The sequence below is a fragment of the Myotis lucifugus genome, unplaced genomic scaffold (genome assembly GCF_000147115.1).
Source record: "Myotis lucifugus unplaced genomic scaffold, Myoluc2.0 scaffold_40, whole genome shotgun sequence".
NCBI classification, from domain to species: domain Eukaryota; kingdom Metazoa; phylum Chordata; class Mammalia; order Chiroptera; family Vespertilionidae; genus Myotis; species Myotis lucifugus.
The window spans coordinates 2,455,487-2,474,531 of record NW_005871088.1 but is presented as its reverse complement, the minus strand read 5'-3'; the positions used below and the strand labels follow the sequence as shown (position 1 = coordinate 2,474,531).

The 19,045-nt window shown below is 45.3% G+C and overlaps 1 protein-coding gene across 1 annotated transcript; it reads left to right on the top strand.

Moving 5' to 3' along the window:
- Window positions 1-507: 507 nt before the first annotated feature.
- On the top strand, window positions 508-19,045 carry GABRE (gamma-aminobutyric acid type A receptor epsilon subunit). The gene is given in 11 exon segments (XM_006087798.3): window positions 508-586; window positions 1,657-1,699; window positions 5,762-5,982; window positions 6,408-6,475; window positions 9,388-9,608; window positions 10,346-10,406; window positions 10,408-10,429; window positions 11,807-11,944; window positions 16,465-16,617; window positions 16,734-16,933; window positions 17,212-19,045. Coding segments are annotated over 11 exon segments (1,569 nt in total). The 3' UTR covers window positions 17,575-19,045.

The window sequence follows — 19,045 nt, the reverse complement described above, 5'->3', positions numbered from 1 at the left end:
CCTGTGGAATTGCACAGGTCTCACACCCATGAAACTGGCCCTGTCACAGGGCTAGGAAGCATACATACAGGAGGTCTGAATGTGCCCTGCAGTCTTCTCTCTTGCACAGAGTCTAAACGAAGTCCAGATCACAGTGAACTTAGTGGCACTAGGATGCACAGCTGCATAAAGGACATACCAAATATTTGTTGAGTGCCTACTGTGTGCCCAGAACTCATCTAAGTTTCAGAGATGTGGTGGAAAATCAGACACATTTGTTTTGTTTTGTTTTGTATTTGTCACCGAGCTTACTCCAGTAGGGGAAAGCCACCATAAACAAGCTCACAAAAAAGTGCCCAAGAAAATTATTAGTTAGTGCGCAGTGTTGTGAAGATGACAAGCAGAGTGATGGGATGGAGGTGAGGAATAGAAAGGGTGTATTAGACTAGTGTAATACAGCAAAGCCTCTCCAATGAGCCACCAGGTTAGCTGGGATGCACACAGCCCATTCTAGAGCAACAGGTAAGGATGCTGCTAGTGTTTGGCATCAGCTTGATGTCAAATCTCTGCAATCCTTTCCCCTCTGAAGTGAATCATGAGGATCTAGGCAAGAAAAATAAATCCAAGGATACTTAAGACTCTTGAGATGTCCCCCCTGAATGGGGACATTGACCCCCATCCCCAATGCCAGTGCCCTCTCACTTTTTCTGGCATCACCTAGAGCCAAGTCTCCAGAAAGATTTGACCAGCTGATCTTGCAGAGATTTCCAAGGTCCCTCCACTCCAGTTGGTCCATCTCACACCCAGGGCCCCAGGCTAAACCAGAAGCTAGTTGTGTCAGTGTCTCTGTGGAGTGTTGCAAAAGTCCTCCAGTGAATGCTTGAGCCTGGTCTTCTGTTTTAAAGGCCTCTCAGTCCCCCAAAGGCCTAGGAAACTGGTCATATAGTAGCTCATATCAGAGTTTGCTAGGGAAATTCCCAAGTCTCCTTCCCCTGTGTCAAGGAAGGTGCTAAATAACCTAGTTGCCCTTTGGATGCCAGGAGATGTGCTCTGAAAGACTGGAAGGTGTGGAGTGAGGGTGTGGGAAATATCAGAAGCTAGGCTACTTTTGAAAACAATGGGGTGCAACAGGTGGTGGTGGGGAGCCAAGGACAAGAGGGCATAGTTCCAGCCTGCAGTGCGTCAATGGGCTGGAGGGGGTCATGGAAAAAGAAAAAGCCCACCCAGCCAACTCATGGTGCCCTTGCCCGGCCCAGTCTGCGGCTGTCTTTGCAGCCGCAGCCTCGGACCGCTAGTTTCTTTTGCCTGGGGCCAGCGTATTGCCAGCTCGCCAACATCCTCCCTCTTCTGTCCCCCGCCCCTGGCTGTCTGGCTGCGCCGCAGTGGTGACGGCAGAGGGGAGCGGGGGCCCTAGGCGACAGGGCTCCCTCCCCCTCTCCCTCCTCCTCCCCCTGCGGCCCTCGCAGACCGCCCCCCTCCACTCCCTGCTGCCGCAGCGAACACGTCGTCGGAGATTTCCATCGGGGCCCAGGGGGCGGGGCCAAGGCGGGGCGAGTGGGAGGAGTGAAAGTTGGAGCCCAACAAAACCTTCCACACTGCGCTTGGTGCAGCAAGACCGTGCGCAGCGACCTCCGCACAGGTGGTCGCTCCGGTCTCTGGCAAGATGTTGACCAAAAGTTCTCCTGATCCTTCTGGGCTTGCCCATAATCCTGCCGTCTAGGTGAGTCTCCATCCCGGAATCCAGGAGCCTTTCGCGCCCAGCTCCCTCTCCCTGGGAGCGAGGCCGGCTCTGGGGAGCCGCGCACACCTTGTCCCCAGCACTTGTGCAGCCATCCTCCACACCGCTTCCTCCCGGACGGGAGCTCTGGGCCCCTGAGAGGGCGCGTCTGGGAACCAAGGCGGGATGCTTGTCCCCACGCCGCTCCTGTCGCTGGACTCCCCCTCTCCAAACCAGTGCGGCGGTTGAGAACCAGCATGCCCTCTCTCTCAGTCTTCCGTGGGAAGAGGCGAGCGCCCGTGGAGCGACCAGTTAGGGCAGGCTCTCGCTTCTTGGCAATGGAACTGGGAGCGGAGGGCGGGGGGGCGGGGGGGGGTGGGGGAAGCTTTGGGAAGATAGCACCTAAAAACGCGCGCGGGCTGGGGAAGCAAAACTGTGCCGAAAGTGTTTGAGTGTTGGCTAGTCTGCCTTCTCGATCTTTTTTTTTTTTTTTCTGAGCTCCGATAGAGTACCAAGCATGGTGCCAGAGAACTCTGACTTTACTTGCTTCTGCACTAGCCTTGGTTTAGTCTCAGAGTTCCCACCCCAGCTACCCACCCCACCCTCTCTACCGCTAGTCTCCCCTTCTTATCCCTCCTCCTCTCCCCCAAACACACACACACACACACACACACACACACACACACACACACACCCTGCTGGGCCTTGGGCAGACTGGAGCCAGAGATCAAGGAATGGTATTCTCTGAGGTTTATGGTTTGGGTCCTGGATTTCAGTCTCTCCTCACTTTTCTAAAGGCTATCAGCAGGTTTCCCTTGAGCAGCCAGTTTCCCTCGCACCTTCTGGCCCTGGCACTTTGCTAGGAATGTTCCCTGTGTTGCTGGCTTTTTAGGGTGGAAGATGACTGCTTCATATTTTTGAGAGGGTTTCATGCTGACTGCGAACTGTCAAGTGTTCCTAAGCTTCCTGAACTGCCCAGCATTCTCGAATCCTCCATGGCACTGGGCTTGTGTCTTGCTTAACTGTGTTGGGGAGCTTGAAGATGGCTTCTTTTCTCACCTTAGAATGCTTTAGTTCCTCGAGGGAGGGGCTGGCTGTATGGCTCACTGGTGCCCTCACTTGGGGGTGAGGGCAGCAGAGGCTTGATAAATATTTCTGAATTTGTGCTAGGAATTTCCAGTTATCCACATCAATCCAGATGTGAAATAGACTGGTTGGGAGAGTTGAGTGATGACTGACTAGGGCAAAAGAGGGGTGGGAGCAGGGAAGAAAGAGGGAGGGGGCATAAGGAGGGAAACAACCAGGAGGGTGGGCTATTGAGATGGAAACTACCTTTCTATCCAGGGGGAAGGGCTGCAGTAACTGATGTTCAAACATTGTCAACATGGCAACCCATGACGTCAAGAAAGAGCTGGGGAGGGTGCAGTGGGGTATGCTGGCAAGGGCCACATCAAACCAGGAATACTTGCTCTGGTCCAGACTCGGTCTCAAATTAATTGTGTGACTTTAGGCACAGCCCTCCCCTGATCTGAGCCTCAGTTTCTCCATTTGTAAGGTGAAAAAGAGGGCTGATTTTGGGGGAAAAAAACATCCATGGCCCTTCTCCTATTCCCTTCCCTTCTCCCAGCTAGCTGAATGAACATCCTCAGTGGGGGCAGGGGTTGCAGAAATTCAGCTCCATCTTGGACCATCACATCTAATAAGGGATGTGAAAATTCCCATGGAATGATTCCACTAGTCCAGTGCATGAGTGTTTTTCAGGTTTTGTTTTTTCTTGCCCTGAAAATGGGTTTAATGGCTGAGGAAAAGTATGCCTTGTCAGCAGCTCCTTAACCCCAAGGATCCCAGGATGAGAGTGTTTTTGTTTGTTTGTTTACTGCTAAATATAATTGTAGAATTATAGCAACATCAAGTCCCTCTAATATCATTTTCATTGCAGACTAGTGTATGAACAGGGGGGCTTTGGTGACCCCTGGCTTTGGCTTATTTGCCTCCTAAACCTCAGATTCTTTGTTTTTGGCTTCAGACATCGGGGAGGGGCTACTGCAGGTTCTTGGATAGTCTTGGCTGGCAGTGTGAATCCTGATTGTGCTATATTCCTGGCCACGTCACTTATTTTAGGGAGTCTCAAGCCCCTATTCTCCCTCCTCCCCTCCCAAAGTGGTTGGTATTATCTATTTGGGGGACTAGGGGAAAACCTCAGGGAAAGGGGACATCTCTGGATGTGGTATTTAGAAATGGAAACTATTTTTTCCTAAGCCCAGTTCTCCCCTGGCCCACAATGGGAATTAGCCACTTTGTTCATGAGAAACGGCATAGACGTGGCACATCTGTACACCAGTTAAGCCATTTTAAGAGCTTGAAATAGTATAGGAAAATTCATTTTGCTGTTCAAATTGGCAGTCCCTTGGTCTGCAGTACAGAGGCCATGCCCGCATCTTCTGCCCTGTTAACCCCTTATTTTAGGAAACAAGTTTCCTTATGGCTTTTTAAAAACTAAAATAATTTTGTAGGTATAATATACAAATATAAAAATATAGAAATCTGAGCAAACAGCTCAGTGCATATTCACAAAGTAAACATGCTATTGTAACCCACACTAGACCAGGGAATAGAACATTCCAGTCACTTTCACCCCCTCCCCCTACAACCCTCACTACATGCCTCCCCACCAGTCCACTCCTCCCCAAATGAAACCACTCTCCTGCTTTCTAGTATCACAGATCAGTTTTCCTCATAGCTTTTCAAAAAGCTTTTTATTATATTTTTTCAAACATATGTAAAAGTAGAGGGAACAGTAGAGTGAATCTCCTTGTACCCATTAATTATCAACTCATGGCCACTCTTATTTTCTCTATACCGAACAAACTCTCCATTTCCAGCTTAAATTATTTTAAAACAAATCTAAGTCATTATATCATTTTATATGTAATCATTTTAGTATGTATTTCTAGTCATAAGGCCCTCAAAAACATAATAAAATACAACGATTACACCAAAAAATTTAGAATAATTTCTTCATGCTGAAGAAAATATCTAGTCAGTGTTCAGATCACCCCTATTTTGTCAGAATTTTTTTTTGTTTTGTTGTGTTTTGTTTTTTAGTTTGCCTGTTAAAATCAGGGTCTGAATAAGATCCATAAATTATTTTTATTAGCATTTTTATTTTTCAAAACTTCATATTGCATTAGAACTTGTATTCACAAAAGTGCTCAAATCATAAGTGTACAGCTGATGAGTTGTCAGAAAATTGCCACACTGATATCAAGACACCCACATTAGGACCTAGAACATGACCAGTACCTTAGAAGACCCTTGGTACCCCCTTCCTCACTGCCTCTTAGCAAGATAGCACAACCTTGACTAAATAAATATATTGGCAGGTGGCTTTTAACATTTTTGTTTTTTTTAATTTAATTATTCTTCTCCTTAGTTTTTTGGCTATGGTGCATGGCTGGATTTCTGTTGGCCATCTATTTCCTGGATTACAGTCTTTGAGTGAAGGACTCCTGCCTTTTCTCAATGCTTAGAGTTTCCTCCAACCCCCAGCCTCCAACTCCAATGCAATGAGTATCACGAAAGCAAAGAAATGCAGACTATTCCCACAGCATTCCAGCCCTCTCTGGGAGAGGTTTCTCTGGCTTTCCTGAGAATTCCTCAGGGGTCCTATCCCTCTGCCTGCCCATTTGCTCCTGGATGGTGTTGGTCAGGCAGACTGGAGACCAAACCTAACAACTGCAGCTGATTGGCTAGAGCTCATACACCAGTGCCTTCACCATTTTCATTGAAAGAATATTTTAAAATATTGAGCTCGGTTTTCATATTGATTTTTTAAAAATAAAGAATGATTATAAAAAAGTGATAGCATGGAAAATTCCCAAAGACCAGCAAGATTTAGAAGAAATAAATAAGTATAATCTGTTACTGGCTCATAATTTACTGTTGCTAGTCACTCTTTATGCCTTAAATTGCAGATTATTTTGGTTTGCTTCTGTCCAGAGGGGTACCAACTGGGGCCTCTACAGATTGGAGGGCAGAGTTTAATTTTTTGTTTGTGTATTCTAGGATTGAAGGAACTGATGTTGAATCAGAGATGGGAGCATGTGCTCATCATGATGATGTCTATGGCCCTAAGCCCCAGTATCCCAAAAAGAAACTCCCCTCTGAAGAAATAAAGCCCACTGCTATTGATACCCACCGTGACCTTGGAAAACTGCCAGCAGCCACTCAAATCCTGGACAGTATCCTCAATAACTCTGATTACAAACTGCGCCCCGGCATTGGTGGTAAGTAGTAGAACATAGTTCTTCCTCCCAGAGGGGAGAGAGTTTGAGGGCATAAGTATAGAGAATAAGCCTGGGGTGTTGGTGAGGGTGCCATACATGTGGGCAGGAACATCTGTTGCTCACCTCTCAGGTGAGCTCAGCAATGCCATTTACCTTGGTCTAGACTTTTTCCTTCTCTCATCCTGTTTTCCCAGCTATAAAATGAGATGACTGGACTAGGTGATATGATATTGGAGGTATGTATAACTCTTACAGTCTATGAATTGGTTCTTGCCATGAAAGAACAAAGAAAGGAAAAGGATTGGATGTTGAAACCATTTAGTCTAACCCTGATCCTTCTCCCTTTTTCTGCCCTCAGTCCACACCCTTCCCTGCCACATGCCCCTGTAGAAAACTTATCTCTGCTACTTCTGCTTCCTTTACAGAGAAGCCCACTGTGGTCACTGTTGAGCTCTCTGTCAACACCCTTGGTCCTATCTCTATCCCAGACATGGTGAGTACTGAGCTTTGATACAGTATCTTCTAAGTTAAGGAGTTGATCCATAAGGCATTTCACATACTTATTTTTTTCTGCTATGTGTGTCTGTAATGCAAGTTTAAGGTTTGGGGGAGAGATTTTAACAAACACTGACTTGAAAAGAAGGCTGGGAAAGGTAAGTAAGTACCTCACTGCCTGAAGAGGACCTTCAGAATCCTGACTACATCTTCCAGTCTTTCATTCAAAATAGTAATAATAAAGCAACTTTAAATACCACAATGGAATGTCTTTTTTATTCTGATAATGATTTTTATGGACTTAATACTATAGTTAGCAACTCTTGCTCTAAGAATGATTTTCTAATTTTTCTCTGGTTCCTTCTTTCCTTTTCTATTGCTATCATTCTAGTGTAGGTTCTGTCTCCAGTTAGCCTTCATTATCTCCCACTTGAAGAACACAAAATTCAAGGTTTCTGTCTACCCCAGTCCACATACCAACCTGACCTCCTGAGTCATGTGTCTCCTACAATTCTGACCCTGCTTAAAGCATGAAGTTTAAACCCATACTCTAGCAGTCAAAGTCCTCCATGGCTGGAGCCAACTCAGGACTCTGGTTTTATCTCTTTTAGCCCCTCTACTCACAGTAGACTATGAGTGTTCACAAACTATCTTGTGCCTCTGAGTTGTTGTTCAAGATATACCATTGCTCCAATTTTCTCTTTGTCATGAGCCTTATCTTTCAGGGTCTAGCTCAAATAACATTTTCATGGTATTATTCCTGACCTCCACAGCTACTTATTGCTCCCTTCTTACACCATAGCCTTTTCTTTAACACACAGATCTTTCTTGCTTATATCCCAGTTGTTTACTTGACCTTCCCTACCTCATTATAGTATAATTATGTGCTCTATGTCTGCCTTGCTCCATCAACTATGGGCTTCTTAATGTCAAGGACTCAGTTTATGTTAGCTGAACAAGTGAATTATGAAAGACATTCTGCACAAGTCACTTTAATCTACCCAGCCTGATAATGAGAAAGGCTGTGGTAACCAACTCCATTGTAGCCATAGCCTTGGCCTGGCTCAGGCAAGACACAGTTTTAGTGTGTCTGGTATCCTACAAGCATCATTGGGTGAGCTCAGAGTCTAGGCTTTGAGATGGGATTTGCAAATAGACACTCAGAGATAAGTAAACATTCATGGTAGATCAAGATGTTTATATAAGCTGAGTGGAAGAATGAGATTCCCCCTTATGATGCTTTGGCTACCAAGTTCTTGAGGCATGGTGTACTTATGTATTACTGTGTAACAAACTACCCCAAAACACAGAATCTTAAAACAACAAATAGTCATTATTTCACAGATTATGTGGGCTAGGAATCTGGACATGATAACATTGAGCAAGAGCACAGTATGGATTGTGGAGGGGAAGGTTTCTCCTTATTACCAAGCACTTCATATGGCCTGAGAACGAATGAGGCTGTGCAAACCAAGTTGGAGCTGTCAGCCACTTGGGACTGAAGAAACACTCTGAAGGCCACTTGTGAGGGCTGGATGGAGGAGCCTGGTGGGTCAGGGCTGAGGGCACCCAAGTGAATGGTATCCAGGCTCTGTCATCTTTTTTCTGTCTGCTTCTGCTTCTCTGGACTACTGTATGGAATATTCTGTCTGGGAGGCTGGATCCCAGCAGTTCTCACCAACTTTTGGGGTAGGCAGCAAAGGCAAGTAGGGATTATCTTGACCTTCCCCACTGCAGGCTCTACTGGTGTCCAGGGTTATGAGTGGCTGGTTGGTGTTCATTGTTTGATGTAGGATAACTCAGGGTAAAGACCTATGTATTCTGCAGAGGGAAATTGGATCTCAGTACCCAAAGGGATTGTTGGTGTAAGTGAAATAAACACGGGAGAGGGAAATCAGTGAAGCTCCTCCCAGGACAAGGCTATGGTAATGGTGCTCTGAGCATCAGCGCCAATGTGCCGTTGTTAACTATTTGTGTGACTTTGGACAGGCTTCTTCCTTTCTGAGCCTCAGTTTCCATACCTGTAAAGTAAAGGCAGTTGAGCTAGCCTTCAAGAGTCTACGTTGGCTTAGTTCTGGCACTTATTATTCAAGCTGCTTGCAGTTCTATTACAATCTGCTTTTTCTCCCTTCAGTACCAGTGGTACAAATTTCCGGTTACTCATGCTTCTTCATGCACACCCATTCAGAGGTTAGGTGCTCGTGTTTAAGAAGAAAAACAACACAAAAAATTATTCAAAAAACATGCAACTAAATAGACATTTATCTTGTGACACAAAGTACTTCGTTTTTAATGTAATTCTGGAGGATGAAGGATTTAGGTTAATTAAAAGCTGCGTTCCCCAAATAAAAGCTGAAAGACAAAACTTTGCTGTATATAATCAACACTGTGTGTGTTTGTGAAATGATTTTGAGCTGAGATCTTTGGTTTGCTATGAAACAATGGGAGCTGAGAGTGTTTACCTGGCTGGAGTAGCAAAACAGTCCTATAAGGGAATGGTGATGTGATGAGTCCAGCCCATGAAATTAAGCCATTATTGCCTGTTTCTAGATGAAATGTATCTTCCCAGACTGTTATCCATTTGGGAATATTTCTTTCCTTTAGGAATACCTGGAAATAGAAAACTCCTACAGCCAAACTCATGCTGTTGTCCTCTAATGCCAGGGGTGGGGAGCACCCTTCCCACAGGCCATAAAACACCAGAGAAATCATTTGTTCTGGCCAAATATAGCAGACTCATATTTAAGTTGATAGTTTTGTATGGCCTGCCAATGATGTTATAAATATTCAAATGGCCTTTGGCAGAAAAAAGGTTCCCCATCCCTGCTCTATGCAAACCTAAGTGGGTTTCTATCTGCTTGATAAGCTTGTCACAGGATGCCATGAGCTTTATTTTATCTTTTCCACCAGGCGTACTCCATTGACATCACTTTCTACCAGACCTGGTATGATGAACGCCTCCGTTTCAATGGAAGCTTTGAGAGCTTTGTTCTGAATGGCAACATGATGAGCCAGTTATGGATCCCAGACACCTTTTTTAGGAATTCTAAGAAGATCCGTGTGTATTCGATCACCATGCACAGCAAGGTGGTCCGCATCCACAAGGATGGCAAGGTGTTGTACACAGATAGGTATGTCAAACCTCTGGAATCTCAACCCTTGGGACTCTTCCTCCCCTTTTGAGACTTTTTTGCCAAAGAAACATGGACAGAGGCTTCATCTTCAATGATACTTCTAAGGGCCTTTCCAAACTTTCTGAGACCATGAGCTCAACCCTCTCATGTATAGACACAGACACTAAGGCCTCAAAATAGAAAGATGGTACTTAAGACCACACCAAGTTTCTGGCAGAGCTGGAACTGGTACCCATTTACTAGGCTCCAAGTACAGAGCTCCCCTACTAGAATGTATCAGTATGACTGCATTGCCTGGACAATTCCATCCAGAGAGGGCACTGGATGTAAGGACACATTCATAGTGGTGGAATTGTTAGGTGGAGCAGTAACACAGTGGTCAGAAAGATAGCAAAGACCAGGTTGGGTACCTGAATGCCTGGCAGGGGAAAGTTGTAAATGGCTGGTGTAGGGGGTGGAGAGGTGATAGAGAGTGGGAAAGTGTTGGCAGTTTCTGGAAGCTGGGATGGGCAAGAAACAAAAGCCCATCTATGTCAGTCCTTACAGTTTTCTGATGATGGAGACCAGAGTAGCCAGATACTTCCAAGCTGTTCTTCCTCTCTTTTTGTCTTTCCTTTGAGCCCTTTGACTCAAATCCCACTGTTGCCATTCATTGGTGGTGATCCTTGGGCCCAAGTTGAGTGTATATGTAAGTGTTCAGAGCCAGCCTAATGAGGCTTCTTTCTCCCTTCCAGGATGACCATTGATGCTGGATGTTCATTCCACATGCTCAAATTTCCAATGGATTCTCACTCTTTGCCCTCTGTCTTTTTCTAGCTGTGAGTACCTTTCCTAGCTGTGAGTACCTTCTTAGGTTTCTGGGGCCCCAGAGTCATACTGGGATCCTCCTTTTTCTCATCTTTGCCCTTTATATTTCTCCTAAGTTGGTGCCAGGGTTTCCCAGGACCACCCAATCCATGCTCATCTCCTTTCCTGCTGACAATACTGTGTTGCTCAATCTGCATCTCATGTTGGGTTCTTTTCTCTCCCTTTCACTCCATCTCAAGTCTGTTATCCACCACTGAAGTGTATCTCATGTATGTCTGTTCCTTTCCATCTCCACTGTCACTAACTTGGATAGGTCTTCGTCATCTTCCATTGGGACTTTTGAAACATCTTCACTTTGAAGCTGAACATGTCCAAAACTAAATATATAGTCTACTCCCAACCTCTACCCCCAAACTAAATGTGCTTTTTCTGTGTTCTCACCCATCTCATTGAAATACATCATCACCCACTAAGTTGTTCTAGCCAAGAACTTTGATGCTTCTTTCTTCTTCACCTGCTACATCTAATCAATTTCATGGTGTTGATATTCCCTTCCAAATTGCTATTGATCCTGTCTGTCCCTCTGCATTTTCACTGCCACAGCTTTGAATACTGCCTTCATTCATTTTATTATGCCTGGATTACTGCACTGGCCTCCCATAACTGGTATACCTGTCAACAGGCTATCTTCATATTATGACCAGAGTGACCTAGCTGAAGAATCATTTAGACCAAGTCATTTCTTAGTTTCAAATCCTTCCTTATCTCTCACGTACCAATTCCAAATCATTACAATATTCCTCAAGGCCCATCACAAATTGGTCCCTAATACCTACCCTTGTATACTTCATTTAACGTCTGTTAGCTATCCATCCTGAACTTTTAGCATTTCCTAATACATAAGATATGTTTATCTCTCTGTGCATAGAACACCCTCCTCACCCTTTCAGCATCATACATATAGAGAAAACTGACTCAACTTTAAAGACTTATTGGGAATGTCACCTACTCTAAGAAGTCTTTTCTGGATATATCCCTAAGTGATCTTTCCTCCTCTATCTCCCTACTGTCCAAGGGCAGAGGTTTCTCAGAACAATTTTATGAATTACAGATGTATACTCACTGTCCAACTCAATAAAATGTGAATGCTTGAGGGGCAGGGTTCCTGCCTTGTTCATCTATGTATTTCCAGAACAAGGCCTGGTACTGAAGAATGCTCAATAAATGCACTTATTGAATGGACTTCAACAATGAGGTAAGAGAGGCAAGGTGCCACACTGGTGAGGCCAGAGTCAGGACTCGAAAGCATTGTTCAGACTCCATGCTGGTGGAGACCTCCACAAGGCTTCCCAGTCTCACATGACCCTCCTTCCCATATTGCTTTACAGTTTCCTATCCTGAGAATGAGATAATGTACAAGTGGAAAGATTTCAAGCTTGAAATCAATGAGAATAATTCCTGGAAGCTCTTACAGTTTGATTTTATAGGAGTGAGCAATGAGACCGAAATTATCTCAACCATGGCGGGTAAGTGCCCCCTTTGGAACCAGGGCTAAGCAGAGGCCCAGGAGGGTGGAAGGGATGAGTGGAGGTAGCCATCATACATACAAATGCTATGTAATCATCCCATGGAAATATTGTAGAACATGGCTCCTGTCTTGTTAATGCTAAGCACTTACAACTGTTTGCAGAGGAAACTGAGACTTTGTAACTACATCTCAGTCTCATCTGCAAAGAAGTAAGTGCTTTGCCAAACCCCCGCACAGGGTAAGTAGATAAAGTTGTATTGTCAGAATTTGCAACTAGCTTTGTCATGCAGACCCTTCAGTTTTAAGTCTTTGTTACAACTGACCTACTTGAATGACTATGAGGAATGTAGCGCATGTGAGTTCTCCATACCCAGAACCAATCCAAGCCAGCTGAGTGAGAAGCAAAGACTTTCCTAACAGGAGATGGAAGCTAGAGTTCTAATGTCAACCAAGTGAGGTCTGGGGTAGTATGGAGGAAGTTTCAGCAGCTACAATGGCTGCTGCATCAACATTTATTTTAAAGGAGCAGCTCTGACAAGCACAGATTTCTGTCAAAGGCTTCATTATAAATTCAACATGGGTATGTAGTGACCACTGGCTTTCTGATCTTGTTCCTAAAAGGACCAGATGGGAGGGTCCTGGGTCTCATACTTCAGCTTCCAACTAGGTGTGAGCATCTTTGCTTGTGTTCCTAGGTGATCTGAATAAGGAGCCAAGGGACCTCCTCAGGGTTGCTCCCAGAGCAGCCCTGGAAATGCTCTTCACACATACTGGCCAAGTCAGGGCAGTGGAGGCACTGCTCTCATCGTCTCCAGAATGCGGATGAAGCCATTCACCAAATCAACCATTTGCCATGGGAGGCATCTTGCTTTGTGTCCATGAGGCTAGGCAGGAAATATGCTCTTGCTTTACTTGTTGAGTGACTGGGTGAGGGATATCTCATGCTCATCTGGCTAGAGCTTTGCTTGCACAGTACTAGGTAGGGGGAGAGGTCTGCTTTACAAATGCTTTCCTTTTTCTTGGGAATTCTGGGTAAGCAGTTTTACTACTTTTGATTTGGAATCCTTGATCTTCTGTCAGCTAACCATGGGCCTGCCTCTTGCCTTTCTGCATCTCAGTTTCCCCAAACAGGTAGGACCCATCATCAAAAGTGGCAGAGGAGACAAGGCCCAGGGGCTTTCAAGTCACTAGTGGTTCCGTTTAGTAGATGGTTGTGCATTGTTTCAAAATGGTACCCTAGTGACTACAAAGCCCCAGAGCCAGCATCATCACTAAAGCAATGGCAATAGGTAAGCACCAGTCTTCCCTGGGAGAGATAAGGGTTTTTATGGAGAAAAAAAAGGAGGGCTTCTTTTTCTTCTGTTAGAGACTAATTGATTTGGAATCATGGTTTCTCCAGTATCACAGTTATCTTTGGGACTGATCCCAAACTCTTCCACTTCCAGTCGCCTCAAGGGCAGTCTCTCCATAAGTAGCAAACTTAAGTACTAAGATCCTAAAGGTTCAGAAAGCAATGGTAGCTTGCTACTCTGGCTACCTTTGGTGTAGAGCCAGAAGGTTCTCAGAGAGTCCATCCTTGACTCCAGTGAGTAAGCCAGCCTTCACTGGTGGCTGTTGAGACTCTGATGGAATTTTACCTATGATTAGGACTTTGCTTTCTTTTCTTTTTTAAAATTTGTCTTTATTGTTGATAGTATTACAGATGTCCCCTTAGTTTTTGTTTTTTCCCCATTGAGTTCCTCCACCAGGCACCTACCCCTCCTAGGCCTTCACCACACTATTGTCTGTGTCCATGGGCTAAGCATATATTCATATAAGTTTCTCAGTTAATCTCCCCCTACCCACCTACCCACCCCTGCCTTAGGACCTCACTTTCTTGAGAGTTTCTTCCTTCTGTAGATAATTCCGTCCATCAGAAAACTCTCCCTGTTCATCTGAAATTAGAGTCTTTGGAACTTCCACCCATTGGATCTAGTTCTTTCCCCCTAAAATTATTGAGCTTACAGTAAGTCCAGTCACTTTCCAATAAGGTAAAGATTAAAGGGTCAGTATTATGGTTGCAGCCCTGGGTCATATTCTTGTATAGACTATAGAACACTAGTTCCTTTTTCTTCCCTTGTTACTCAGTTTTGGGTCCACTCATCCTTCTAGTCTCAGTCCTCTGGACACAGTCTTTTTAATTGTGCCCCCCTGACAGTGCAGTGACCAACTGGGGGTCTGACCAAAGCAGATAAGACAAGAGCAGAAAACACCTCTGCCTTTTTTTTTTTTGGCTTGGTTCCTTAGCCCTAGGTATTTCCATCCTGTTTCCCCCTTACTCATTCTCCTGCATTCCTCAGAAATAGCAAAAGTGGTGTGTGTTAGCATCCTTCTATCAGCCTTCAAAGATAAATTTCTGTTGATAAGTGAAGAAGGTTGGTCTTTGGCTGGAATAAATAAAATAAAAATAGTAAAAGCCAATAAGATAATAAATCTTCTTGCAATAAGTACACACTGAACAAACTTTTGTGTGAGTGGTTGTAGCTAAATAGGGTTGTGCTAAATTTTAGTCAAGACCCCAGGACAACTTGATAAATTGGAACTAGGAACTTGATACATTCTGGCCAGAGACAAGTGTGAGTGGTCCCTGCAGCAACCCTGGAGTTCTATCCCCAACACTACTAGTCCGGACACAAGCATTCCACTAACCCCAAGATATGTCCTTGCCTTTTTCCAGAATATTCTGTGAAATCTTGTCCATTGTCAGTGCTGCCAAGGTGAGTAGGAAAGGCTGTTGTTCTCACTCAGCTCCAACACACTTAGACTGGAAAGGTGATCTACTTTTCAAAATTGGAGGACAAATGGCCAAGTTAGTGTTCTGGTCTGCTTCACAAGGCATTGTGAGGCAGCAGCAAGACTTGCTGAGCATGTGCTAGGTTCCAGGCTGTGCCAGGCTTAGATAATGGGCAGGATCAAAGCCACAGGGGTGCTCTGAAAAGGGTTTGAAAGGGGTTTCAAGGCCAAGGAATTCTATAGTATCACTGAGGTGGGAGTTTGGAGCTTAGCTTCACTAAAGAGTCAACATTTGAGCTATTATACATCCAATGTGATGTTGAGAAAAAAAAAGGATGTTTTGGCTTCAGAAAAGTCCCCAAAATTTCTGGAGTCACGGTGGGCATGCAGTGTTTAAGATGAATGTGTCATAGTAGAGGGCAGCATGAAGGGTACAATAGAAAATACCAATTGGAGAGGTAGATTGTCATTAGGTCCTATTGAAGTCATCAACCATCTAGGGCAGTGGTTCTCAACCTTCCTAATGCTGTGATGCTTTAATACAGTTCCTCATGTTGTGGTGACCCCCAGCCATAAAATTATTTCCGTTGCTACTTCATAACTGTAATTTTGCTACTGTTATGAATCATAATGTAAATATCTGATATGCAGGATGTATTTAGGCGACCCCTGTGAAAAGGTCATTCGACCCCCAAAGGGGTCATGACCCACAGATTGAGAACCGCTGATCTAGAGAGAGAGCCAACATCAAGGACATGATGCCCAAATGAATGTCAAGACCTCAGCCGCCTGTGTGTCTATACTCTGCATACCTGACATCTAGAGGACTAAATAAAACTTTCACTTTCAGCTAATTCTTGTTTTTCCAAAACACTCAATTTGGGTTATGGTACTAGATTAAGAACAGGGAGTCCAGGGTTAGAATATGGGTATAAATATGCAAGCTATTGCAGGGAATCTGAGAATAGATAGGATTAACTTAGGGTATGGTGGTGTGTGCATATGCGTGTAAGATGTTAGATGGAGTCAGTCCATGGTAGGCCTTTGGTGTCAGGTACATAGTGTAAACTTGATTCTATAGCTCTTCTAGAGCAGGGAACCACCAGAGGTTTGGGGTTAGGCTAGTGATTTTTTTTTTGGCCATTGTTGGAACAGTGCTAAGGCATTTCACCAGCATATGAATGTATGGAAGGAGGCCTAATGGATTATGTGCTTCCCCCACCACCTCACAGACCACCCTTGGCACTTTTGCTGAGAATACATATTGTAAGGGCTAGTAGTGCATGTGTAAAGCTGTGATTCTGCAGAGTAGATGTGGCAAATCAGTGGACATAAAGGCCTCAGTAAGACATCTGGACATTAGCTGTGTGGTCCTAATATCTAGAGAGCTAGCTGATTTTTCACTTTCATCTGACTCTTCTGCCAGATGGGTACGGGGTGGGGTAAGGTCACGGGCACGGGCACGGGCCCTGGAAAGGCAGATGTAGGGTGTGGGACAGTGAACTGAGAAAGAAGCAATTAAAGTTCTTCTCCTGGCTTAGCTCTTAACTGACCATGGCTCTTGCAAGGTGTCTCCTTTCTGGGCTTCTGATTCTCTGTAGGTGGCACTGGAATAATATGCCTCTAACCTAGGACTGTGGTGGGGATCCCATGGGCTGAACAATGGGACCTTTAATATGCATGTCCTGCCTGGGGAAGACCCTTATATCATTGCTGTAATAAAGTGGTATTTTTTATGTTTTCCAGGTGATTTCATGGTCATCACGCTTTTCTTCAATGTAAGCAGGCGATTCGGCTTTAGTGCTGTTCAAAACTATGTCCCTTCTTCTATGACCACGGTCATGTCCTGGATTTCCTTTTGGATCAAGAAAGAATCTTCTCCAGCCAGGACCTCTTTAGGTGAGTAGGTAAGGTGGGTATCCACCTGGGCACAGAATTGCCTTCTCAGGGATCCTTTCAGCAGTGTGATATATGGATACATAGCTAAGCCTACCTCCACTCCTGTGCTTTAACAGGCATCACCTCTGTACTCACCATAACCACATTGGGTTCCTGTTCCCAGAAGAATTTCCCACGTGAATCCTATATAACAGCCTTGGATGTCTACATTGCTATTTGCTTCCTCTTTTGCATTTTTGCTCTGGTGGAGTTTGCTGTGCTTAACTTCCTGATCCGCAACCACACGAGACCCCGTGCTTCTCCGAGACTTCGCTATGTATGAACTGGGTATGGGCGTGGTAGCATGGTTTGGGAGTATTGAAGCATGCAAGTAAGGGCACTAGAATTCATGGCACATGAGTAGCCAGCTCACTGTGTAGTGTGTGTGTGTGTGGGGGGGGGGTAAGCTGAAGTGTTATAGGGAGTTGAATAAACTTTCTAATGTGGTGGTGGGAATTTGGGGAAGGGGCAAAAAAAGTGTGCCAAGGACAGAATCTCTAGAAACCCCTGAGGCTTGGTTCATCTTTACTTTTTCCCCTTCCTTGTTCATTTCAGCCTCCTACCAGTGCCCGTGCCCGTGCCCGTGACCTTACCCCACCCCGTACCCATGCCAACCAACAGCAGCAGGAAAATGTTTTTGTGTATGACTTCGAGGGGACTGATGAGGAGAATGATGAAGAAGATGGTCCATCTTGCCCAGCTCAGCAGTCCCTCAACCCAAGACTCACCCAGCGCCGTCGCAGCTGCTGCAGGATCTGCAAGTACTTGTGTGTGGTCCGCAGTTGTGATGGCAGTTTTTGGCAGCAGGGCCGCCTCTTCATCCACATCTACCGCCTGGATAACTACTCACGAGTTATTTTCCCAGTGACCTTCATCTTTTTCAATGTGCTCTACTGGGTCATTTGCTTTAACTTGTAGGTACCAGCTGGTACCCTATGGGGCAGCCTCCCAAGTTCCCCAGGAGGTCCCACACCCCTTACCAAGGGAGTTGGGGGAAAGCAGCAGCAGGAGCAATTAGAAAGTGTCTTTCCTCCCCCCACCCCCAGCCCATTCAATGAATACCCATGGCAGGCCATTTAGAGTAAAATGGCTCACCTCTTTATTCCTCAAGGGGCATTGGTGATGTTGAGGCTTAAAAATTATAGGCTGTCAGTGACCAGCTCCCTAAGACCATGCCCGTGTATGAGCATATTAGCTATCTCCCAACAGTGTTGACAAACACTGCTTTTTTCAAGAATCCTAATACTGCCTTTGTGGTGCTCCAGGCCCAGATCTGGCCTCAGCCTCAAAGTGCACCGACCAGCTGCTTCCCTGTTTCTGACACTTCCTTAAGATGCTGGTCAGCAGTGTAATAAGGTGTCTGTGTATCCTCCATCCTTAGGTGAGATTATATTATTGGTTCGATTTCCCTGCCCACCCTTTCCCTGCAGATAGAGCCTGACATTATCCCTTTAAAAGGAGAGCCAACACTTGAGCTTCTGTAGGACAGTATCCCCCCTCTGCTGCTGTGATGCCTCCCTCTTCCTCCCCCACCCCTGCCTCTATCATTCATCTGCACTACCAATTCAATGCCTTTCATACAGTGGGTTTATATTTTTGTGTGATAATAGTAATAACCCCCTGCTTTATATGCCACCTTCTCCCTCCTCCTTGACCCCTGTGACTCTTAATGTAACTACCCCAGTGACTTCCCCAGCCCCAACCCAGGTGCTAGGCCATGGTGACTTCCCAGGGCCAAGAAATGAAGGGAACTCTGCTTTGCAGTGGGCATTGCTTGCATTGATTGGTGCCCTCTATGGCACAGCATAGAAGTTCTGCCACTTCCTTGGCCCCTGGATCCATGAGCCAGTCCACTCTTATCCCTGGGGCACTCTCACAATCACAATCAATCAATTGAATTCCCTTGAACAGCACTTTACTTTTTTGCAAAAACACTTTTGAAAAACTATTCTATTATAGCCTTATTATAGCCCTGTGAAAGATTCGGGGCAGGATTCTTATCCCCATTTTGCAGATGAGAACCCTGAGGCACAGATTTCTATGGGACTGTGGATCTCACTGGAAACTACCCAGGAGCCCACTGTCATTTTCTAGACTACATGATAGGGCTAGGCATCTGTGTTCACCATGATTAAATTCTATAGCCTCTGCTGGCACCCCAGTGGTAGGGCCCAGAGTAGCAGCCTCTCTTCAGCTTTGGTCTACTCAATTCCTGGGCCTCAGGTGCTCAGACTGCCCTCAAGATCCAACCTCTCCTGGCTCTGAGAACCCAGTGAGGTCAAATTTGGACATGCCCCAATGCTTGTATATGCTGAATGAAATCTGTGTCTGTATTTTATTGGGGGGGTAGGGTAGGGGTTCCATCTGCTTTTTGTCACCATCACCTGAA